Source organism: Lepisosteus oculatus, chromosome 15 (genome assembly GCF_040954835.1).
Source record: "Lepisosteus oculatus isolate fLepOcu1 chromosome 15, fLepOcu1.hap2, whole genome shotgun sequence".
NCBI lineage: Eukaryota > Metazoa > Chordata > Actinopteri > Semionotiformes > Lepisosteidae > Lepisosteus > Lepisosteus oculatus.
Genome location: NC_090710.1, coordinates 30,663,415 through 30,689,915, shown reverse-complemented (window position 1 = coordinate 30,689,915; position 26,501 = coordinate 30,663,415). Strand labels below are relative to the sequence as shown.

The 26,501-nt window shown below is 44.4% G+C and overlaps 1 protein-coding gene across 1 annotated transcript; it reads right to left on the bottom strand.

Annotated features, from left to right (window-relative positions):
• Positions 1 to 663: 663 nt before the first annotated feature.
• Positions 664 to 25,420, bottom strand: sucla2 (succinate-CoA ligase ADP-forming subunit beta). Its single transcript, XM_069178777.1, has 11 exons — positions 25,301 to 25,420; positions 22,517 to 22,694; positions 18,498 to 18,597; positions 16,892 to 17,054; positions 15,961 to 16,089; positions 15,189 to 15,327; positions 9,784 to 9,945; positions 9,097 to 9,239; positions 8,732 to 8,852; positions 4,656 to 4,744; positions 664 to 3,825 (listed from the first exon to the last, which is right to left on the bottom strand). Exons 1-11 carry the CDS (start codon positions 25,382 to 25,384, stop codon positions 3,751 to 3,753), a joined length of 1,383 nt encoding a protein of 460 aa, XP_069034878.1. The 5' UTR covers positions 25,385 to 25,420; the 3' UTR covers positions 664 to 3,750.
• Between the last annotated feature and the right edge of the window lie 1,081 nt (positions 25,421 to 26,501).

Here is a 26,501-nt window from a genome sequence, read left to right as displayed (position 1 = left end):
TTGAAGACCATCCGGTGGCTTCTTTCAAGGAATGACGCCTCTGAACTACCTGCTAACTGCACCGCTCAGTTACCTTGTTCGTAATCGTTCTTTTCTTCTTGGAGACGGTTCAAAGCCCCGTTTTCAAAACCAAAATGCTGCCAAGACAGTTTAATTTCACCTTTTTCCCCCCACAAAGATGAGTTAATAATGGAGTGCCAGGCTGCCTTGCATTCAGAAAATAACAAGGTCGATAAGAGCTGACCTAAAAACACCTGCAACCGAAAGACTATCCCAATCCCACCGTGACTTAATTGGCATCTGGAATATTGCAAACCACCATCTAAAATCAAAAGTCTAAGCAGACCGCCTACTGCAGTGGTTTTCAACCTGTGGGCTGTGAGCTGTGAAGGCTTGGAACCTCTGGTCTACTGCACTCCCCACTCCTTCACCTGCCACAGAATCAGCAGCCCAGAGCCCAGGGTTTACAAATGGCTGTTTTTGTACCCTTCACACCTGTTATGAAGCAGCACGACTGACGCCCTACAGAAGACTTACCAAAGCAACCAGCAGCGCCCTTCAAAGTCCGTTACTCTGGAGCGTCCTTCTAACAAGCTTAGAAAGGTTTTCTTCAGCATTGTGAAAAATAGCCTTCTTGTCAAATACAACCATTCTAAACTAGAAGAGGATTTTAACTTTTTATTATATCATACAATGCATTTGAAACAAAACATCTACTGCATTTGGATTTTAATAATTGATATATATACACACACAGTTTAGTCTGTTTGCAGTGGTATAACACTTTTCCTGTTAGTCGTTACAGTGATATATAGTACAATAAGGGTGAGACTCATTCTTTTATAATATAACATCTAAATGTCAATAGGATCTTAAGTGCAGTGGTTTATAAGTCAAATGTAAACAGCCAGTGAAATAAGTCCGGACAATTACAATTGCTGTCTGGCAGGAAGAGGGTTGGCCACAACTACATCAAGGCAAATAAAAGTCACAGTCACTACGATTTTGGCATTTACCTGTTTTTAACATCAGGTGAAGTCTTTAGATGCCCAATCTGACTCAGTTTAGCTTGGAGCTATGCTGACAAATTATCCTAAAAGATTTGCTATTGTTCTTTGCAGAATAGTCAAAGGCTGAAATACATTGTTTCTCACCATGAGATTATTCTTCAAGCTAAAATCAATGCAACGTCTTTGTTCTCTTTTGCCCTTTTTTAAAATTGTTCCTGGAGAGCCTTAAATATTTCATAAAAGATTAGTTTTCCTATTTACAAGAGAATAAAAAGCTTTGTGTATTTCCGCAAGGTGTTCTGTGGGTTTTAGTTTAGCGAGAAAAGAAAAGCATAGCTGTGCAAACAATATGCATTTTTTATTCTTCTTTTAACACAGCTGGTCCAACGGACAGAAGACCAATTCCTTTCTATAATTTTTCAAGGAAGATGACTACAGGGAGCTTTCAGTAAAATGTAACAAAACTGTTGCTTATTCAGGGCCAGGCTAATCTTTTCTAACACAATTATTCGGAATAACAATGTAAAAAAATACCACAGGTTCAGCTGGAGAGATGTAGTTGGTGCAGTAGGATTTGCAATACCTTCCAGCCATGCAACCTAATGTACATTACCAAGCTTAAAGTGATCACACTACTCCAATCTATGGGCAACGTACAAGGCAGTTTTATACTTAAATCACAAGCCGATTTTACATTCCTACATCATGCAAAGAGTTTATTTCAGCACCGATGGAAACTGTTTTGATTAAAATGTTAAGTATATTGCAGGAATTCCTGCCACTATGGTAATTTGATAAATTTGTCATCTCCAAATTCCAGTAGTAAAAATAAAACCCGAAAATTTTCCACCTTTCTATAGATTCGGAAAATAAAATCACTTTCTTAAAACTATCCTAAATGACACATGACTACCTGCAACCTATGGCAAACGTGACAAAAGTTAACAACGTCAATAAATCAGATCACATTCCATCAATCTCTGATTTTTTTTTATGTTGACAGCCTACAGAAAAATACAGGAAGTTCAAATATCTGGATTTCTTGCTATGGCCTAGGAATATCAATGCATGTACCGGAAAGTTAAATGTTTATTCTATGAAACAAGCATGAATGAAACAGAGAATAACAAATGTAGTAGTGATCTGAGAAAAACAACAGGCAACAGGTCCTGCAGGTTGTGTTGCAATGAATGTCAAGGTTCTTATGAACACTGGTTATTAATTTGAAGTGTAATATGACATCTGAACAAATATAAACTTCTTGGTTTCAAGTGAAACAAACTTGGTTATATTGTTACATTTAATGATACAACCTGTGTATTGTTATTTTTATGGTGTTTGGTGTTTAAAATAAAATAAAACCATAAGACCTGGGACTGGTAGCATTAAATACTTGAGGTCTGAAATAGTAAATACAATCATATATCAACGATGCTTTCCCATTCTTGGATTTTCAAAATATTCCACGGATTTATTCATGAGTTTAAACTTACATTGAAATCATCAAGGATGTGTGTGGAGTCACATCTGTAGGACAGACACTGAGGTTTTCTACAAGGAATAAACTTTGCAGAGAGTTTGTTTTTTAAAACATATTTACACATCTCTTGAACAATAATGCCATATTTACAGGAAAACAGCAAAGATCCTAAATAAAAAGGCAGGGAGCTTCCTCTTTACAACAGATAAGCACGTAGTGGATTGCTGGACAAGGGGTTTTTCTACATTTCAATAATCCAGGCATTGTAATGATGAAAGTCTTTAAAACAAGGCACACCTCACCTGATCACATGAATAACAGATACAGTCCATCAAGTATTCCACAGGACTCACCATTGATGTTACTTCTTGAGGTGGAAACTGTTACTTTTTGTAACTTACGCTTCCAAGGGAAAAAAAATCTTATGTTATTATATTAAGTGCTATTTTTCCCCTGACAAGTACCAGAAATGAACAAACCATGACCCCCATGTAACTTCCTGGAAGATAGAGGCTTCCTCTAGGGCACAGCAACTCTGGGGTCTCATGGGGTCAGGTTGCAATGGAGGGATCAAACATTTAGCACCTGGACACCTAATTGTCAAGTAGGAAAACCCAACACTAGCACAATCCAAAATCAGAGTACCCACTTCCAGGTCTCGGGGTCTGGAACACCACAGGTTATCCGTCTCCTTAAATCGTTACATTCAGGCTGTGGAGAAGGGGTAAATAGGTCCAGTCAAGCTTAACTGGCTCGATCTGACATTTCTCCCTCGTGATAATGGTTTCTAACTTATAGAGACAGAAAACATGCGGGGTTCTGCTGACCCCCCCAAAAAACCCAATCTGAACAAACCCTCCACCCCAACCACTCTTCCCGTTAAAACTGATCAGGCCGTACAATTGAGAGGAGTATTCACATTTGCCTTCTTTCAGAGACGAAAGAAAAAGGAGTAACACTGACCCAGTTTAGACAAGCATATCTGCAGGAGAGGAAGACAGGGCAACTGAATGAGCTTGCCTTAACAGAACAGAGCAGACCCAAGAGGTCTCAGACACAATGACATAAATAATTGTGTGTAGATAAACCCATGTGTTTGGGAAATATATTATTGTATGTTTATGGAAGTGAATGCTGTTGCTTATGTCCTATGTAACAGAACATGAGATCATGCTAACAAACAACAATACAAAAGCAAAAAAAAAAGAAACACAAATCAACAGTATTTGGGAGGAGTCACTGCAACTTCTAGTGGGTCTTTTAGATGGGAAGCTGGAACTTGACATCCACCTGGGCTTCTTTTGCCAGTGATACAATTTCAGAAAGCTTTACAACCTAAAAACAGAAAAAAAAGAGGAGGAGAATGGGTTAATCTTTACCTAAACTGTAGGAACGCCAGCTTGAACTTCAGCTTTTATCCTCACTGAAACTCCGCGGTTGAAAAACAGAGATGAAAAAGTCATCCAAGTGCCATTTGGAAAAACGATGTTAACCCAACTGACTGAAGGTCACGCCAACTGAGCTTGCGATCTGCTAAGAGGCAGCCCCCGGCCACTCAGCGGGCACCCCAGTGGCTCGGTGGTAGAACGCGCTCGCTCCAGAGCGCTGCAGGTTCGAGCCCGGGTCATCTCGCTCCAGCAGCACACAACCAGCTGAGCGCCACAGGCGGCCGGGCGAGATGACCCGGTCAGTGCTCTCTGGGCTCTCGGCAACACCGCGGGCCCTGCAGCCGGTCAGCGCTGAAGCTCCACTACAGGGCGGCACTGCCTCGGACGTGTTGGGAAACATATTGTGCAGCTGGGTGGGCTGGAGCAGTCCGCTTAAGTCTCTCTTCTCCCATGCACGGCCACGGGGAACATAGCTGCTAGCTCTGGTTAAAAAAAAACATTTTCGATTTGCCTGCCCGCACCCATTATAATTGCTTCTTATAAATTCTGATTAAAAAAAAATTATGAGAAGGTATTCTGCAAGTACCCTCATTAGAAACCTGTAGGACTAATGCCCAAGGACAGACTGAAGGCAGCTGTAAAACGTTACAGGGTGGGAACCCACCGAGAAACAAATTTATATCACCTTCCCACAGTAAAACAGACCTTGTGTTCAGTGATCAGAATAATATAAGCGAGTTTTTTAAACGTTTTTATCGAAGCATCTGGGTGGCATACCATTTTAGCAGCTTCATCTAAGTCGTCGCAAGCCAGAATCTTCAGACTGCTGGCAGCAATCAGGGCTTTAGCATCATCAACACGTGTCCCTGTAAAAAGCAAGTGATCAAGTTAAACATCTCCTACCTGAAATGCAAAGAACAAATCTTCTACTTGTCACATGCCCCGTTATTTCCCCAATCAATTATGTCACACAGAAACATTTCATACTTGTCACACAACCTGTTATTTCACTAACTGCTCCCCTAAAACACAGAATAAAGTACAAGCGGTTTGTTAGCAAACTGACATCTTGTTACTATGCAAATAACCTGAGCTACCAGCTTATTCCAAAGGATTGTAATCAACCATGTCCACTGACACTGCTCCTGTTTGACATTTCTAAAATAGCCAACCTTACAGACACCCAACAGGAGAAAGAAAATCATATCTTGGTCATGCACGGGTTAGACAGATCAATCCAAAACACTCATACAAAGTATTGTTACAAGCCGAGGTCAGCCTAGGTAGGCAGTTACAATGACAGAACCTTCACCTTTATCCTAAAGAAGCACTGTTATCAATAAACCATTTTTTATGTTTTTTTTTTATTTTGTACTCTAGAACTAAACAGCTGTGAAATAAATAAGACATGATCTAGGAAGCAGTCCCACTGAGTGCCTTCAATTTGATTTCACCAGGATACTCCTACCGCACAGTAAAAAGGCCTTCCATCTACAACTTCAATCACAGCCTCAACACAACACATCTTTCTTTTTTCTTTCAAAAAGCGTCTCGGAACACTTTAACTAAAGGTGGTCTTTACAGACCGGCGTCCCTTGGCTGGAAACGCAGGCTAGGTTAACTCTAAGGCAGACAAAGCGCCGCGATTAGCCCAGCAGTCAATTCCAGTGTTTTCTGCAGTTTTCATTTTCAGAGTCATTTCCGCGCGGGCTCTTAATCCCACGTGTGAAGCCTTCCACCACGTCGCTCGACGGGCTCCCGAAAACAAAATATATTAGAATGAAAAGGGCACTGCTGTTGAAAAATATTTCTAGCCTTCAGCTCTGATGACAAGCTCCACTGCGTGCTGAAGGGTCTCTGCAGGATGTCTCGCAGTGGGCACGTTGCTTTCCTGGGCACAGCTAGAATCTGCCATGGCCTCCTCAGGTATTCATGTAGCCCGTAAAAACTAGGCGACTTCCTATACAGACCTACATTTTGGCCTTTTTTGCTCTTAAGATTCTCTCGCTTATTTAAACAAATATCATGAATGTTGTCAATCTTAAGTATTGTTTGTCATCGGGGATTCCAGTAAGTCTTCACCGAATCGCATTCAGATGCTGCCTGCCTGTCGGAGGTTCGCTCAGTTACAGAGGCGTGCAAGAGCTGCTCGTCTACCTGGAGCTCCCCACCCGCTGTGCACAATTCATTTGGTGGTCCAGTTTTCTCTTGGCAAGCAACGCTTCAGAGTAATTACTTGAGAGCTGCAAAAATGATGCGGTGTTGTCTCAGGGAGATTTCACGAGCAGGAAGCTCAAGCACAGCAGGAAGTTGCTTATTTGAAGCGAGAGATGAGCCTACCCCCTTCCCAGACTGACGCCTTCACATCACAACACCTGCCATTAATACAATAAAATCCCACTGTCGACGGCCAATCTTTCCTCTGTAATTCAAGTCTTAATAACAGTAAGAAGAAAAAGCAGATGCAGATACTGAATACGTAATCAGCATTTAAGGAGCCCATTATACAGTATAAAGATCATTATGAAGAGCCCTAAGCAGTTTATGAGATAATGAAAAATGCACGGAGAATAGAATACAGACTCTGTCAAAAGCAATCAGATCAATGTCAAAGGTCGCACAGAAGGCAAGAAAGCTAAAAAACAAAGAGCATCAGTACTAATAGAAAAAATGGGAGGAAGGGGCAAAATCAAATATAAACCATCCTAGATTGCAGCCCATAACCTAAGGTCATTGTATAATTGTATATTCCAAAACATCTCCATAACGCAACATAGCCAAAGTGAAAGGCTCACAATCAGTGTGGTGGCAGAAGAAAATGAGGGTTTAAAATCAGAAGTGTGCAGCAAAAGGGAGCTGGTGGAGTTAGGACAGTAATGGAGTAGCTTTCAAAAGGCAAGGAGGAAAAAAAACAACACAAGGTGAGTAAAAGCAGGAGAGGCAGAAGAGTACCAGGGACTGAAATTGTGTAAAATTGTAGTTGCTGAGGTTGTGAAAGATTCTGCAAATCCTGTTCATGAAGAACCATCAGGTGCATGCCACAGAAGAAGTATGTTAGGAGCAGAAGAGGGAGGGGTTGGGAGTGACAGAGTCATGGCACGGGAGATTAGACAGTGTTTAAGACTTGAGGAAAAAAGAAAGGTCCAAAGAGAGGGTAGAGGAAGAGAAAAAAATAGGTCTACCTTCAATCTGGGTTTAATATCATGGGTGTGCATTCAGAAGGAAAACAGCTGTGAGACACATGGAGATATGGGAGGAGACATGAGTATTAGTATGAGGACAAGGGGAAGATTTGAGCATCATCTGCATTAAAAATCAACAAAACCTTGTTGGAGGAGATGAAAGGGAACTGCTGAAGAGGGATATGGGGAGGGGACCAAGGACAGAACCTTGAGGAACACCAGCAGAGAAAGAGCAAGGAGCAATGAATGGGCCTCATGAGAAGACCTGGTACGTGCACTCAACATGGCAGGAGAACCAGCTGACAGCAGAAGAACAGCGTTATTCATAGTGTCAAAAGGCAGCGAAGAGATCAAGAAGGTTTAAGTCAGAGAAGAGGAAGGCTGTGCAACCTGAATGACAGTAACAGCGGCAGCAGCTTCTTCGGGTATCAAGCAGCAAGCGCTGCCAGAGAAAGGGGCAGGAGGAGGTGTACTGTCTGCTCAAGAGTTTTAAAGAGAACAGGATGAATGGAAACAGGGTAATAATTCTGAATGGGTGAGGGATCAAGGGTTGATTTTTTAATTGAAGGTGTAATACATTCCTGTTTAAATACAGAGGGAAAAGCACAAGAGCAGAGAGGTACTAAGGGGAGGGGATGCACAGGGAAAGAGAACAGGGAGTTTATCCCCACAGGGGGAACCAGTGGGGGAAGAAGAGCAAAGTGGAGAATAAGCAAACTTTGGGTGTGTAGTGTAGTGTCTTGTGGGTGTGTAGTGAATAAAACAACAGTTTTTTTTTTTTAGTCAGGCATATCTCACCCAAATACATACATTACTTACATTATACCACTTTTGTACTAAAAATACAATCAGTTCTTACTAAATACTAATGCACTTGTGCTACACAATCTCCAACTCCAGCACCAATTCCTGACTGTGTTGCCCACATTTGTAACAATAACCTTCATCTTCTGCTGTATGCAGGAAGACAAACTAACACTACTTTATAAACAAGCACAGAGTTCCTAAACCACTCTGTTATATATTTATACATCAAAGCCAAACATTAGCAGAAATGCATTTTGTTCATGTACCATAACATTTTCTCCACTGTTGTGGGCAAAAAGTATATCTAAAATACCAACAAGACTGGCCCGTTTGTTTTCGCATTGGTTTTAGCAGCCGAGAGTAAGTGCAGACCCGAGCTACAAATTAGAAACAAGACAAGGATAGCTATTAGAGATCAATAACTACAGCTCTGGTGCCATTTGCTTTTTTCTGTAAAGAGATCCGTTTATGTTACAACTATGACCAGCACCTTGAACTCTGAAAAAAGTAACTACTTCATAAACTTTGAAAATGATTTGCGGTCATTACCTAGTAATAATGAAATTATTTAAACAGAGTGTGCGTGGCACTCCCCCTTCTCTGTGGTTTATACACTCCTGCAGCCCAGGATACACCTCTGTGCCATGGGGTGTAAAGCAAACCGACTTGGGGAAAATCAGCCAGCCCCTTTGCAATCTCAATCTTAGATAACGTCAAACCATTCTTTTATCTCCTGAAGTACCGCTGCCCTGAACACCCCGTTGGCGTTGTTGGTTTGCACTACACCTTCCCGTTCGACTCGGCCGCACAGCGCATCATCCCTCGCGGGGGCCGAGAAGCTCGAGCCGAGCGAACGTGAATTACCTTGCAACCGCACCACGATGGGGATTCTCAGCTCGAGGTCCGTCACGGCCATGATGATCCCTTGTGCAATCACGTCGCACCTCATGATGCCCCCAAAGATGTTGACCAGTATGGCCTGCACCTGCTCCCCCAACAACACAGCAGTTCATTCACACGGCTGGTCATGTCTGCTGGAGCCACGCCCCCTCCCTCCTACACCCAGTGCCCCCTCCCCTCAAGACTTTGGACTAAAGCGAAGAGTCCAAAGCCTACAAATAACAAAAGAGGCATTTCTAACAGATCAACAGGAACACAAAAGGGGGAGGGGGAATGCTTCTACACACTGAGCAATTCAATGCGTATATATATATTTCTATTTTTCTCACCTTTTTGTCTGAGGTGATGAGCTTGAAAGCCTCTGTCACTTGCTGGGCTGTGGCGCCTCCGCCCACATCGAGAAAGTTGGCCGGGGTGCCTCCATGGAGCTTGATGATGTCCATCGTGGCCATGGCTAAACCTGCTCCATTAACTGGAGAGACCGCAAAAACAAAAAAGCACACACTCACACACACACACACGTATATAAAACCAAACCACGCGACGCAAAACTGAAGCCTGCTCTCCATCACGAGTGTGTAGCTGTATGACGGAGTGACGGGTTGACTCTGAAACGTCACACGGATGGCCAGGATTAGCCAACTCAAAATGAGCTGCAATAAGTCAGATAAAGAACGATACACTCCCTTCAAAAACTGTCCCCTTAACATACAACTAAACCTGAGCTGCAAGTTCAGAAGTAAACTGACACACAAATCATGGCTCTCAAGAGTTCATAGCTGCAGCGCTAACTCACAACGATAGGGAACAGAGATCGCTTTTTTCCCCACAGAACGGATATGGAAAAGCATCGCTGGACCGAGAGAGCCTCCGTCCTTCCCATCGGCCCTTCCGTTATTACCCAGCGTCCCCAGAAACAATTTTAAAAGTGTGTCACGTAAGAGGCGGCAGAATCTCAGTAAAGGTGTATCCAGGCGAAGCCGCGCCGCCGACGCCCTGCCTGACAGCGGATTTACCGAGGCAGCCGATGGTGCCGTCCAGGCCGATGTAGTTGAGGTCCGCCCCGGCTGCCTGCCGGTCTCGTTCGTCCTCCTGGCTCCAGTCCTGCAGCTCAAACACTTTCTTCTGACGGTAAGCAGCGTTGGAGTCGAAGTTTATCTTGGCATCCATGCACATCACTGCGAATCACAAGCGCCAGGAGATAAGTATGCTCTCGGGCTCTGGAACTGACGGACGCAAGGCCACATTTTTAAACAGAAACGGCCCGTGGAATGACGCACACTGGATTCCAAGACTTACCTGGAAATCGCTGCATGAGAGGTACAGCTACTTTGTTCTTAGACACATTCTACATCAACTGGAATTTACCCAAAGGGTTTTTTTCAAATGATATTTACACGTCAAGTCCCTTTATGTTATGTCAAAACATTGATACTGGAGGTGGTGGGTTGTCAACACACACACTTACTGTACATGCCCTATTTGTGTGAGAACGTCCAAAGGCGTATCTTTTTAAACTGTTTTAAAAAGTTGGACCTCGTCAATTTCTACCCACAATCACTCCTCTCAGAAAGGCTATCCTCAGACATCTGAAAGACTGTCGACAGGAACAGGACTCTGTTCGCACACCTGCCCAAAAATGCAATTTGCACTTTGGGAGGACAGGACAGAGACTGCTGCTGGCCACAGTGATGAGTGTGAAATGAACACAAAAAAAACGTGGAAGCCCTCTGCCGAATGCCTCTTTGTACTTTTCTTGCCGTTAGCCTTGTTTCCAAAGTGAGCCATGAAAGGCTGTCGAAAGCCATAAAGGTTAATAACCTCTGAATCACCACGGCAACCCTGCGTCAACAGCTCATCCTGACATTTGTTCTGTTCCCACACAGGCATGAAATGGATGACAGAATTAGATTCTGTGTACTGACTATCCTGCTAATTAACAATGCATGCAGGAAACGGAAGACAATTTAACGCAAACCGACTGCACACACACACCCTCATTCTGGTAACAGAATACCCCCGTCTGGGAAAGCACAAAAGTGGGTAGTTCCCGTCTGATCACAAGGTGTTTTAGGAGCACAGAATGAACTAAGCCCACTTTCCCTTGTTCTCATTTCCTGGACCAAATGCTAAAAATACAATCAATTTCTGATGCCCAGTAGACAGCACAGTGAAGATAAACCTGTCAGATGAGTTGAGGGTAGAAGAGTCAGGCTAAAATGCTATTCATCCCAAAAGACATGTGCTGACTTTTACATGTAATTTCTCAGGTGGGCTTACAAATCCAGGAATAATCAGCCGTGCTAAAAATAGCAAATTAGTGATTCACACATTACCCTTTAATACACAGGTGACTGAATACCACTGTAGCTAATGCTGCTATTAGCTACAGAATAAAAGTAACAGAAAACAGCAGGTAAACAATTATGCAGTAAACCTTTTTTTAAAAAAAAATCACACCAAAAGGTTTTGGTTTCTTATAGATCCTTTGCAACATCAGCATGTGGTGCGTCAACAGTGCTACTGGATTTTCGGATCAGATGTACTATCCCGTGGAGCATCTCCTTCAGGAACTATGCACATGTTCAACACCTGAACATTGCACCTGGCTCTGATACCTCTTACTCATGTTGTTTAGCAACTGTCAAATTGTATTGATTTGATACCTTTCCTCCTCATCTGTGTCTTTTTTTTTTAAATTAAGAATCGATGCTGCACTCATTACTTTTTGGAACAAGTAATAGGTTTATTCCATGCTGAAAAAAAGAAGAAAGAGAACACAACGTTTCGGCCGTGGAGCCTTCTTCAAGTGTGAAGAAGACCTGAAGAAGGCTCCACGGCCGAAATGTTGTGTTCTCTTTCTTCTTTTTTTCAGCATGGAATAAACCTATTACTTGTTCCTTTGCAGCCTACGCATGCTGACGCAGCTCCCCACCTGAACTCATTACTTTTTGTCACTCAGTTAATTTCCTGGCCACCCTCACAGTGTAGGGACCGCACTTCTGTGTTCAGCTACTGATAGAGGGCCTAGGGATTTTGCTGGATAAAACTAGCAAGACATATTCACGTTAGTCTCCAGTGTTTCTGTGCAGCTGGCTTGGAGCCTCCAGGGCCATAAGGTGTTTGTGACCGTCCTGCCTATTCCCATTTGGCATGTAAACTTCATTTGCCTTCTAGTTCACTGTACAAAGCTGTCAGTATGATAGCCTCTGATGGTCCCACTTTACTGTTTCTCTGACACTGGGCTTTACAGAAAGTGGCAATTAAAGTCCTTGGTATAGGCTTCCTCTTCTGAGCTTGGATAAAACTTTTTAGGGCAGAAATAACTACTACTTCACGTGATACCTGAAACCCCCATTAGTCTTATCCCAGCAATTTCAAAATAAGCAACCATCACCAAACTCTGAGGAGCACACAGCTCTTAACTGCTCTTTTAAAAGGTTTTATTAGAAAAATCACAAAACTGCTTCCAGATATACTAGAGAAATGTCTTCGCAATCAGGCTGTGGAGTTAGGAATGAGATTTATCCCCATTCAGATAGGCTTACAGTAATAATGCGACAGATTAAGGCAGGGTGCCCAACCAGTTGATCATCACAAAAATAAATGGGCTATTTGATTATTTATTTTTTTCCGACAGCCTAAAAATTAATTCATGAATTCTGTCCATGTAATGTCATACATTTTACTGCCCTTGTGTGTGTTTAATCCTTGTCGAATGGGTTGTAAAGGTCTCTTCGCTGAGTGCTGGCTGACACTGGAAAAAAAGGTGACAGGAGCCCTGTAAATAAAGTGTTGTTACCTAAGAGGTGCTACCTAAGAACTCCACATTCGCCACAGTGCAAACAAACCTGCCGTGACAAATTCGACAACAGTTTGATAAGTTTGATTGCCTATTCGATAGTAGTTCAGGTGGGTAGCTGAGTCAGCATGCGTAGGCTGCAAAGAAACAAGTAATAGGTTTATCTCCTGCTGAAAAAAAAAAAGAAAACACAACGTTTCGGCCGTGGAGCCTTCTTCAGGTTCTTCTTCACCTGAAGAAGGCTGCACGGCTGAAACGCTGTGTTTTCTTTCTTCTTTTTTTCAGCATGGAATAAACCTATTACTTGTTCCTTATTTGATAGTTGTAGTATTTGAATGAAAATGATGAAGCAAAGAGACTGAAACTTACCGTTCCCACAAGGAATGGGAGCATGATTATTTTTTTGTACTTTTCCATTCAAATCTGCAATGCTAGCGCCTACGCGGAAAAGGGAAATGTAGAATAACATTTCAAAACTGCACACAAAACGTATGATGTGGACTTTCCCTCAACTAGCAGCAGTCGGTTTTCATGAGGCCTAACACAAGAGGGAAAGCGGCAATCATCAATCGTCATTTTGTGTGAGCCACGCCTGGCTCCACACAAAAAGTCATTTAGGGATCGAGAAGTAATAAAAAAAGTGTTTGCTGAGGCTGCTGACTTGCTGTTTGGAGATTTCAAAAACAAACATTTCTGGCAAGGTGCATACAGCTGTTGCCTGAAATCAAAGAGTTTCTCAAGTCGTCTAAACATGGTGAATATGCCCAACGAGAGGATGACCAGTGGCTTCTGGATTTAGCATTGCTCACAGACCTGGCTGAACAACTAAATGAGCTGAATGTCGAGCTGCAGGGACAAAATAAAAATGTCATCGACTTGATCAGCAGTGTCAACACGTTCTCAAAAAAATTACAGGTGTTCTCAAGGAAGCTTTCAGTACCAATGCTCATATTAAGGTTATTCTTTTTTCTAAAATGGGGAACATTACATGTTCACTGTAGCATGAGTCACTTGCTCTTATTTGCTGTCATTTTAGTGATGGGTATTGTTATTGTACTGATGTGCCCCCAGTCTGTTTTTCTTATATCAGAGCTTCAAATTCAAGCTGGTAACTCACGGTGGACTGGCAAATGAAAAAGCAGATCTTACATTAAAAAAGGTTGGGCACCCCTGGTTTAAGGTATTTAAATGTTCCTTCCTAGATCTCTTTATAGCACAATTTAGAATTTTGTGAGTGATGTCACTGTCGTGCCGGAACGCTGTCAGATCAGGATGAGCCCACAGGAAGGACAACTGGGTTATAGCTCATGCTCTCCCAAATCATGGCTAATTAATGACCTTTGATTTGAATGTCCTGCCAGGTTGGAAATTACTGGCTATGAAAAACACTGATGCTGTGCAAACATACACAAACACATTCCAGCCTCCAACATACCAGCTGTTGGTATGATACCATAACTTGATAACTTCTCTTGATATGCAGCAGACACTGGCTTTTCTTTTTTTAATGTATTCCAGGCTTAACATTCAAAAGGTTAAATGACCTAATCTCTTGTCCCCAGTCAACTCACTCACTAATTAATTAATTCAATGCTGACTGAACAGCAAAGTTCACTCAACTGTATCAGTCTTGGATGATCAATTGGTCAGAACGATGCTAAAAACATTTGATCAATATCCAATATTCATTTATTATTTTTCTAAAAACATGTGAAACTTTTCATTCTGTTATTCTGATGTTCACTGTAAACAAATTGAAAAATAATATTTGTGTTTGCCAAATAAACTTCAAGGTCAGATGACACCACATGACATGGCTGGATGAGACATCCTTAGTTTCTGAGCATCCTTTTGGCAGAAACTCCTGATTAGCATTGAAAGATGAGGCTCCCATTGGAAAATAAAACGCATCCCTTGTCTTCAGTAGGGGAGTGACTTTAATTTGTATCCTCTCAATCTGGTTCACTGCTCAGAACTGAGGGACAGATGGCTTCCAAAGTAAAACAGGATGTTGTATCCAAAAGCCTGGCTCCCTCTGCTATGAAGCTGAAGTTTGGTCGCAAATGGACTTCTCAAGGACGACCACAGGAAGCACACCACTAAATATACAGCCAAACGTTCTAGACTGGCCAACCTCAGGTCTCCCAGCCTCAAACAGGTAGAACGTCTGTGATATAGACTACAGAGAGCAGGTCATCAGCACCACTCGTACATAGAGCAATAGACAAAAACTTAGTAAAAAGCTACAAGAAGCACCTTCTCTTTTATCAAAGCTCAAGAAGAACCAAAAGAATACTGATTACAAGGCTGTGAGTAATTTTCAACTCTGGATACTTAGAGAAATATGTCATCACCATGTCTTCAATTTTCAAATGTTTTAATTTATGCAAAACTCACTGTACCCTTGTATTATTTTAAGAAAAACTAAAACCAGTTTTAGTTACACGTTATCAAAGGTATGGAATAAATTTGGCGTCAAACATCCAGATGTAGTTTCCCATTATTTTCCGTTCCTTTTCCATTAAGGTCATAAACCTCACACAGTAGTGATCTATTTAGATACACAAGAAGGAAAGCAAAAGCTACTTCCCGCTCATCTGGTGCAAAAAGCGACCGTACCAATTCCCGAAGAGTCCTCCACCATTGGGTTAATCTCTACCATGGAGGCGTCATACTGGATGAACACATTGTACAGCTTGATCATGTTCTCCGCAGCTTCATTTATCAGGGTTGGAGGGAAGCCCATTTTCTTTGCAACCTGTCAACATACAGAAACGGAAAATGCGTTAGAAAACGTTTCCCGGGTGAGTCACAGGAAGATGGAAAATTGCACATGCTCATAGGACAAGTCACAGGAGAGCTCCCAAGTGGAGCAGAAGACTGAAACAAGCTTTCGCTTCCAATTCAAACACGATGTTCACGAGATAAGATCACTTTATTGGCCATATACAATTGCTTGTATTAGGAATTTGTCTTTTTCACATACCCCAGCTTGCTCTCCATGAGACAAACAGACAGGGAGAGAAGCTTGGGGTCAGAGCGCAGGGTCAGCCTTTTATACAGCACCTCCGGAGCAGCTGCGGTTAAGGGCCTTGCTCAGGGGCCCAACAGAGTAGGATTCCTCTGCCGGCCACGGGATACAAACCAGCAACCCTCCAGCCACTGGTGCAGATCCTGAGCCACCGCACTTCACAAGAGGCAATGAAGGGTTTAAGAAAATCACGGAACAAGTCATGTTTCAGTGTGTTATCTAAAACCAATGAAGTGAACTGAATGAAATGCAAACAAAGAAAGCATAGATAAAAAAATTATTCTTTTAGATGAATTGGGGAAAAAAGAAAACCACTGAAATTCTTTTGCAATCAGATGAACCTAGGCAGATGCACTGTACCTTGACAGCCTGCTCCATCTTGATTCCTTCTACAATGTCAATTGGCTCCTTCACAATAGCATCTGGGTTTTCTGCTGCTACATCTTCTATATTCACACCTCCCTGGGAACTGCCTATTAAAACTGGACCCTTTCAAGACAGACAAAAGAACCTAGTGTAAATATGCAGAAAGAAAGAAGCCAGGTTATCAGCTTCATCAACATGGGTGAGTAGCCTTTTTCTTACTTCCACAAACCTTCAGGCAACAACGTTATCCATTCATTCCCACAGTTCATTCTGAAGAAATGTGCCGGGTTCTCTTTGTCAAAATCTCTGAGTATTCTGAATGGATTAGGTCCGCTCATAGTCTGCACTGTTCAAAACCAGACCCGGAATGTACCCGAGTGATAATCTCTGGACCGATTACAGAAAAGCAATGTCGTATTTGCAAGATGGTGACCAGAACTGAATACCAAATTCTAAACAAGGTCTTACTCGTGCATTAGAAAATGTAATGTAGCATCCATTCATTTAAAATATCTTCTGTTAACTATATATGAACCCTAAAACTTTCTTGTCTTTTAGTGTGAAGTATCAGCCGTCTGATTTTTTTTAAATGAACATAATTGTGACGTTAAGTCAAAGGGTTTGTTTATAGGCAAGAAGCACTACATTCAGGAATCTTTGTCCTTTACTCTTCTGCCATCTACTGCAAAAGAAAGGACATAGCAGCAGAGGCAAATTCAGAAATGCAGATGGAGTAATAATGCACAGGAACACAGATCAAAAGTTATTGTACTGTTAAATAAACAACCACAAAGAAGAAATAACCTAGGTATGTTCAATTATACATATCAGCAAATTAATTATATAATCAATCGAATGATTAATTTTTTAACATCGGGTGCATGATGCCATTAGATCCGACTGGCTCCAGTGCTCTGGAACTCACCTGGAACGATCTCTCCATGGTGATGGCGAAGTAGTACTCCCGGCGCGGGTACCTGCGCTCGCAGATAAACACCTGATTGCAGATCCGGCCCTTCTCTCCCGTCTGCTTCGTGAACAGTTTCTTCCCGATCATCTGCCTGGAGATGTCTCTGGCTTCTTCGGGGCTACAAACCACACAGGCCATCTCATTTACACCTCACGGGAGCCAGGAAGGGCAGGACGTCCCAGATACAACAAGCAAAATTCTTCCGTTTAGGACACATCTGCACCGAGCTTTGATATTTCTATTAGATTCTACAATATGTCTTCAAAGGAATAATCTCAGGTGGCAGATATAAAACTTTCAATGCTGTTGGTTCCATTTTTTTACACCTTTCTGTTTCCCTACAAGGTATTTCGTCAAAGATGTGAATGAAAATTACAATTTTGATGCTTATGACGGTTCAACGAGAGGGGTATATAATGGAGTATAACTTTAAGAACCCATGGCTATGTGCTACACACAAAGTCAAAGCAATGCTAAAACTAAAACAATAGAACCTGTAAAACAACAACATACAGTAGCACCCTTTTTGTAAGTCCAGTAACCTTGTTACTATTAAATGCAAAGATGCAAAATTCACTTGACCGAGTGCGGTATCTCACATTGGATTTTTGCTGGCATCGATCTTTGTCTTTTGAAAGGCTGCACACTAAGCAAGCAAGAAGATGGAATGGATTTCGGTCAAGTGTGCACAGGTGTAAAATAAAATGTCTATGGCTAGTGATGGTGAAAAACACTGGCACTTAAACGCCTTAAATTGTGACTGTTTTCAGAGATTTTTTTTTGTTTTCTTAGGACTTTATCCAATACAGCAGGGGAGTCCGAGTCTTTTCCGGCAAAAAGCACAAAGGCAGGATACACCCTGTACGAGACGCCAGTCCATCGTAGTAAAGCAGTAAAACGCAAACAATATTGGAGCTGCAGGTGGTTACTTTCAAAAGCTACTCATTTTATCTTTTACCTGTGTCAGATAAAGGATCATTGCGACCCTATTTCACAACTGTTAAGCAAAACCAGTACAAGAACGACCAGGCCAATACTGTTTACGCTTTAAATATAGTTATAGCTCTGCTTGCAGCGGAGAAAAATGTAGTGTTTTTTTTAAAAAAAAAAGAATTTGACTACAGTATGTGTGACGCGCATTGTAAATATTTTATTGTTTTTATAAAATGCACGATCATGGGAGTTGTACATCAAGCACTTTGCACTTGACCTTGTTGACTAAGAAAAGGCGTGTGCTGGAAGATAAAGACTGACGTTGCAACGAATGGGCAAAGATACAGAAAAATCACTGGAGACATGACGGAGCGCAATTACATTCGATAAGAACTGGCTTCATTTTTAATGCTCAGGAGGTGGGTTGCAACCGGCAAACCAGCCAGCAATTAAAGTGGTGGAACGGAGAACAGCTGTAACCATCGGACACGTGCACGAGAGCGTGTGGGTAAACGGACGCAGGATGGACGGACAGACACGTGCACGGGGAAAGCTGCCGACTGGATCGTCTCGGGCTCCCTAGTCTAGTGAGGGGGAGAGGCCGCGGGGCGGCTGCACGGGCACTCACGAGTACACGATCTTCACTCCGCCCTTCAGGCCGCCCTCGAACGTGCCTTTCCCTCTGCCCCCCGCCAGCACCTGCGCCTTCACCACCAGATCCTTCGAGCCTGGGGGGAGAAACGGAGGCTTCAGAGCCGCACAGGCGGGGTAGGACACGCGGCGCTCCTCAACAGGCTCCGCCACGGCCGTTCCGGATCAGACACGTGGTCTCGCTGGCTGCTGGAAACTGGACCTTGGGGTTAAGCTCGGGATATAACCAAACACATTCACAGGAGAAAAGGGTGTTAATCAACTGCTAATTCAGTTTTCCAACACGACAGGCATTCTTACCGAAGGACATCCAACCACCCAAAGCATTTGAGGACAAAATTGCTAACTGCCCAGCTGTGTACCATTTGGCCTTTGGGTCTCCCTCACTTGTAAGGGGTATTCGTGACAGGGATGCGATGTTATGATCAGACTGTACTATGCACTAGTAAGAGGACAAACAGGAAACTGGTGTACAAGCTCAGTCACCATGTTGCAAAAAAATATTCCTGATCTGCACTCTGCGCAGAGGAGAGTAACCTGATACCTTCCCATGCTTCAGAGGATATCCCATTCTGAAAGATCTAGATTTCGACTAGAACTGAAAAGACTATAAGGGAACCTGATCAAAGTATTGAAAATCTTCAAACCAGGAGATCACAAGTAAATCACATAGAAGTGTTTTTAAAATCTAGGAAGAGGAGAGGCACTTTTTTTAAACAAAGAGCTGTGGAACAGATAACCAAGCCGTGCTGTGAAGACGAGACCCTGGCTTCTTTCAACATACAGCTGCCTGGAATATAATACTCCCCTTCCACTTGACTCAAGGTTTGGAATGCTTACTGTCAGGACGAGCCTGGCCTGAGAGGCAGTGTTGAAGTTTCCCCCTGCACCCAGACTGTGCCCGAAGCTCAATTCACAACTGCCCTCTGCTTCTCGCCCGGAGAGACCGATCACATCTCTCCCTCTTCCCTGCTCTCCGTCGGTCCGGTCGTTCTTGTTTTTTCATTTTTCTGTCTCAAGTGTTTTACCCACGCCGACAAAGTAAACAAAGGAAGATGAGCAGCAGTGATACGGTGCGGTACCCTCATCCCACCATCGGACTCACAGCCCGCCACCACAGACACATCAGGAACATTCATGACAGCACTGCAGTCTCATCTCATCTACCGCACTCGATAACCGTTTAAGTACGTGCTTTCCGGTCATGTTTTATAATACTCCTTTTTATATAGAAAACTGTGCAGCACTAGATTTATCATCTGTCATGGTCTTTTCTCCTCTGATATATTTATGTCGATTTGCACAGTGTATTAGTATAACCATGGCATATATAGGTATGGTAGAAGTTCTCCCAGTATACATGTTTCTCTTTGTCCATGAGCAGCTCAGGCACGTATCCCCTGCAAATAAGGAGGACTGGGTGTGCTCATATTGAGCTAATCACTGTTGAGTCACATACTGTAACTGCACAAAACAAAAACACATTTGAAATGAAATTGGCAAGTCGACACAGAGGTGTTGCCATTGTTTCACAAACAGCTTAGATCAATATTCAAACAAGCATAGAAAAACAATGTGAAAATTCAAATGGCCTCCGATCTCAAGAAGCTTACTGAGTACAGGGATTAGGACAGGAGGCAGAAAGCCAACAGCAAGAAAGACCAAAAAGGTCATGATCATTAAATAAAAACAATTCAGATCGCGGAACAGTCTCACGTTCATCAGCAAGAAAATACCACAGAAGCTACACACATAAATGCAAAACTTTGCATATTTTCCATTGACACAGCCATTTTATGCTGTGCCAATCTTAAATCGCTGGTCAGTCAAAATATCTCAACGGTGACAAACAGGGCTAAGAAAGAAGTGTAACTGAGAGCCTCTGGGATATTTTTGGCTGTCAATGAGAAACAGCGGCACCCCCGAGGACAACGAGGTATAAAAACAGACTGGAGCAGAGCTGTCTGTATAGCAGAAACATGATGCTTCTGTATTCCCGGCCCTGTCCCTCACAGGCTGCTCTTCTCCTAGTCTTTCCTCATCGCAGGCTAATTGAATTCTGGTCTCTTTTTGGTCAGAGAATTAGAAATTGCTTTCTCCTCGGCGGAAGCTCAATGCGATTGGTAACTGGCATCGTTCAGGTAGGTAACCTAATATTCCACCAACTGGACCCGTGGCAGAAAAGTTAGAAAAGTTAATAATTTCAGGAGTGGCTGAGACAATATCACTTCTGTTCACTATAACCTATTTGCTTAGTCAGAATTAAATGGGTAAACCTTTAAAAACAGGCCGACAATTGACCAATTTCACTTTACATAAGTTAACAGAAACAATGGGCTTAGAGTAGGGCATTTCGGAAACCAAGAACCAAACGCAGTAATTTCCAAATACATCAGCAATATAAATAAAGGCATGAATTAGCAAAGGTGGAATAAGATCTCAGCTCAATTAAAAACCAAAGAGAAAGCAATCCCCCAGGCTGGGAGTTTGGAATCACTCTGTGTTTCTATAAAACACACCCTGCACCAGCTGCAGCAGACAAAAGCCAGGTCTGTATGTGTTGAAACTGGCAGCGCAACTTTGTACAGCTCTCTAGTATTCCTGTTCAAGAGGCGACTAAGAGCCCAGTCTGTACATGCATGGCATCAGAGCCTCTTCAAACACAGCGTGTGGCAGGCTGTCAGCTCGTGAGCATTGGAGAAGCACGCAGCTGGGGATCATCACTGCCGTGGCCTCCCACAGCTGCTGTCCTCCCCAATATACACTGGCGCTCTTTCAGAAAGGGGAAAGGGCAAAGGGCGCTGTGTGAGGCCGCCCTGAGACAGACACAGAGACCACGGGATCTAGCCGCAGACCTGAACCACCGCAGGCAGTGGCTAAAAGACTTTCAGAGGAGGATGGTAAACGGAGATGAAGAGCTTTTCAGCTGAACTTCATTTTTTTTCTGCTTTTTGTTAAAAGAACAAAAAGGACTGTGGTTCTTGTTACATACATTGTAGCAGGGACTACCAATACAGCGTGCTGAAAAAGTATTCAGCCCCCAACTTGTTACAGCTTCTGAAACCGTGACTACAAAAAGAATCACGTTGTACCAGGTTAAAGCCCCTAATGCTCATTTTTAATATTGCTATCTCCCTCCCTGCATTCATGCGGAGCGGTTTCCTTCACGGTCTATTCACTTCTCATGGCAGGGTACACCCTGGGTGGGATGCCAGTCTATCACAGGGCACACACACTTTAAGCCAGCAGCCATATCACCCTGCAACTCACAGCTGGCAGCCCACTGGAGCTCAGGAGGCGTGAGCCTGGCCAGTACCTGGATGGGAGACCTCCTGGGGAAAAACTGAGGTTGCTGCTGGAAGAGGTGTTAGTGGGGCCAGCAGGGGGAGCTCACCCTGCAGTCTGTGTGGGTTCTAGTACCCCAGTATAGTGACGGGGACACTTTACTGTAAAAATTTGCTGTCCTTCGGGTGAGATGTCAAACCGAGGTTCTGACTCTCTGTGGTCATTAAAAATCCCAGGGCGTCTCTCAAAAAGAGTAGGGGTGTAACCCCGGCGTCCTGGCCAAATTTCCCATCGTCCCTTACCAATCATGGCCTCCTAATAATCCCCCTCTCTGAACTGGCTTCATCACTCTGCTCTCCTCCCCACTGAGAGCTGGCGTGTGGGGAGAGGACTGGAGCCTCATCCAGGTGGGGCTGCACACTGGTGGGGGTGGAGGGGATCCCCGTTACCTGTAAAGTGCTGTGAGTGGAGTGTCCAGAAAAGCGCTATATAAGTGTAAGGAATTATTATTACTACTTCCCAGGGAGGGTCACAAAATGCGAAGGAGGATCTTACGATTTGGAGCATGAAAGGCAGGAGAGACCCCACAGAAAGGGGGGGGTCACTGACTATCTGCGAAAAGCAGCACGGTTCTACGAAACCAACAGTTTTTCTCCTCGGCAGGTGTGACCCCACCCTTCTGCCCCTCCTCCTTCTCACAGTCACACTCACCTATCTGCTTGGCTACTGAATAGGCTTCCTCTGGTGTGCTTGCTACCATTCCCTTGGGCACAGAGATGCCGGAGTCCTTCAGCAGCCCGATGCTCAGGTACTCGTGCAGTGAGAGGTTCCTCTGCTGCTGCTGCTGGAGGCCATGACTCCCAAACAGTCCAGGAGCTCCACCCAGGACCTGAGAACACAGAGCGCACACGTCACCCCAAGTGGTTCTGCAAAGGGGAACCTCTGGAACGCTGCTATTGGGTCAAGATACTGGCAAGCAGGGCGCAGCAACTGCTGTGTCAATAGGTCACATCGCCCGCATTCATTCACCCCCGACTCACTTTTAACAGGAGCATTCTTATTTCCACTTATTTTGTCAGGAAAATGAAAATGCTGTGGTCAAAATGGACCGAAGGACCTTTCTGTCCAGTGCTGAACATATAGTCCCATAACCCAATCCTTGGGATTCGACTTTGAGATACAGGTGCTACTAGTCCCCAAGTCCATAGTTAACCTGCTACATTCAACCACAACTGACATGGATAAAGCACCTGGATGAACTCAATGTCAGAAAAAGCAAAGCAAATGGCTTCCTTAACAACATACGCTACCCATGGAAAACCGCAGCATCGCATGGCTTAAAAATCCAAGTTTCATTTTTTTTTCCCTTATGAAAAATAACCAATATTTTTGCTGTGCAGGAGACAGATTTGGAACTGCTGGTTTATTTTAGGCTCCGACTCGCGGCGTTGAGGCCGGTGTTGCAGGGAGAGGACGGGGAGCTGTCACAGGAGCTTGCCTACATGTCTGGCTGCCTGGACCGGGCATCGTCTGACAAGCGGCGCGCAGAAGAGCAGCACCAGCCAGAGGGCTGATGTGCCTCCTGTGGATTAAAGTGCAGCCCGGCAGGCGTCCAGCGAACGCCAGGAGCCGCAGTATCACTCCCAGTCGAGAGGCCCCGTACCGACGACACCAGCGCGCTCTGCTCACTGGTCACAGCTGGCCGGTGGCACGACCCAGGCAGGGGGCTCCACATGAGCTCAGAACAAGCACCTTTCCTGCTTGAGCACGCGAGGGGAAGAGGTTTGTTTGTTGCACAGACAGCTGACGTTTTGCACAGTGTACTTCTGGCCATGGCTATGAGAAAAGGTGCAAGAAAATGAGTCTACGGACCTGACAGACATATGACCTCATTATACAAACCGGGAAACTCAAGACCCCAACACTGATGCGTTTACAGGGCCTCTGTTACTCTGTGCTTATATTCTGGGTTGGTACAATAAAGGACAATCCAGTTTCCGTTCCTTTCTGTTTCACCCAGGCTCACACTGCCCTTACCTCCCGGGATTTTCTAGCCGAATCAAAAGACTACACCTAATACCGCTCTCTTGCTGGAAGCGAGCCATCTTCTTTTTAGATTTGTGGTCAATTGTATTAGTCGAGAACATGTTTCACATTAAATGCTTTCCAAAGCCTGTGACCTGTTGAAGAGAAACACACGGTGGGAGTGGGAAGAGCAAGAGAGAGATCATTGTTAACCTATCATTAATTAGATTAATTAATTAATTAATTGATCGGATTAATAATTAATGGATTAATTAATCTAACCATTCAATCTCGCTCAAGGGCACAACAGCAGCGTGCCCTGTGGGGCTCGAACCCGCACCCCTCCTGTTATGAGGCCAGGGCACTAACACCTTCTCCACCCTGGCTAGAAAAGGAGTGAGGATGTATTTCAAGTTCAAACAGATTCTCACACTAAATCTAAATGCTTGACGTTTAAGCCAGAAACCCAAACTAACAGGCACAGTCACAGTGTCACATTGCAGAGGTAAATGGGATTTATCTACTACAGCATCACTTGTACTTCATTCGTAGTCATTCGCTGCTGCACCTACACAAATCATTGTACAAAAAATACAAAACGTACAAGAATTGTGATTCGGGTCTAGACACATTAACCAATATAGCTGTCCTTCAACAGCCTACTATGAAAAGTCATGTTGATATATATAACATTTAAAACCATATTGTTCCATGGTTAAACAAACAGGTCAGTTCCCGTGGAATGAAAAAAAAAAGGACACCAGCATTGGTACAGAGTTGAGAATAGTTCGAGGGGACTGCTCCACCAGGAACTGAACTCGCCAGCTTTCAAACACAAGGCCAGGGAACCTCACCACTGCTCGACATGAATGAAACGCACAGAATGAGGGTGCACGAAACCCCCCCTGAGGACGATTTCCGTCCAGTGGGAAAGCGACCAGAACCAGTGGGGCTCCCCAACGCGCAATCTGACTGGGAAGCGGGGCCAGCCCTAGCCGGGTCACTACCGTGCATCACCAGCGCTACTGTCCCAGGCAGAAGGTCCTCTCGGCTGAACCCATCTCGAACCAGCGGGCGGCCGGAACGAAATGGAGAAGCTGCGCACAAGCCAGGAAGGGCGACGTCGCCCTGTCCGGAGCCCGCAGGAGTGCATCTCGTCGGGACACTGGAGGTCACGGCGAAGAAGGGGACACAGACCCTTACGCTGCGCTCTTCTGCAGGACCGGTTTTCAAAACAACGTTTCTTCGGTTTAAGTTATTGTTTGTGGGGGGGAAAAAAAACTGAAGAGTGTTTCAATGCCATTCTGAACGTGTCAAAACTAATAATAATCAGTGGTACAGAAGGGTAGGTGTCAACTGTGACCCTGTCATTCTCCAGCACGTCTCGTTCACCAGCCCGGGTTATGGGACCAAATTGATTCGTCTCACGGAGAACCGAGCTCGTTTTCCCTGAAACCCAGAGGTGGGTACCTTGGCTGAGGCGCTGAGAGCCGTCCTGGATCCGGAGTTTCTCAGCCCCGCCGATAACCTGCTGCAGATCAGGGACGTCGCCATGTTTCTCTCGCTGCGCTGGGGAAGGGGGAAAAAAAAACCTCACAGGAACGCCGCGCCTGCGCAGTGTCGTCGTCAACTTGGCTGTGCGGCTGCGCACCAGCTCGCCGACCGGCGCTCGGGCTCCCTTGTTTATGCGACGCGCACGCCTTGCCCAACACGGCCTCCTGGTTCGGCGGCCTTCGGAATGTGTCGTGTTTTTCCGACGGGCGCCGAGTCGCTGAATGGGGACAGCGTTGTATAGAGATGTTGCCGAGGCTGTGATTCACCCTGGACCCGTTACGGTTTCGAGGTCCTCTTCTGATCCGGGTCGTGTAGTGAAATATTGTATTAACCGAGTTATGCTGCAAATATCACGCTACGTTTTGAGCTGTCATTTCCTGCAGTACGCCAGATTAGATATACGACGCTCTGACTAAAGAATGTAGCTAAATAATAATAATTGCTTACACTTATATAGCGCTTTTCTGGACACTCCACTCAAAGCACTCTGCAGGTAATGGGGATCCCCTCCACCACCACCAGTGTGCAGCCCCACCTGGATGATGCGCCAGTCCGCTCCCCACACACCAGCTCTCAGTGGGGAGGAGAGCAGAGTGATGAAGCCAGTTCAGAGATGGGGATTATTAGAAGGCCATGATTGGTAAGCGCCAATGGGAAATTTGGCCAAGATGCCGGGCTGACATCCCTACTCTTTTCAAAAATGCCCTGGGATTTTTAATAACCACAGAGAGTCAGGACCTCAGCTTTACATCTCATCCGAAGGACGGCGTCTGTTTACAGTATAGTGTCCCCGTCACTACACTGGGGTATTGGTAGGGGACACTATACTGTAAACAGGCGCCATCCTTCGGATGAGACGTAAAATCAAGGTCCTGACTCTCTGTGGTCATTAAAAATCCCAGGGCATTTCTCGAAAAAGAGTAGGGATGTCAGCCCGGCATCTTGGCCAAATTTCCCCCTGGCCTTTACCAGTCATGACCTCCTAATAATCCCCCTCTCTGAACTGGCTTCATCACTCTGCTCTCCTCCCCACTGAGAGCTGGTGTGTGGGGAGCGGACTGGAGCTTCATCCAGGTGGGGCTGCACACTGGTGGTGGTGGAGGGGATCCCCATTACC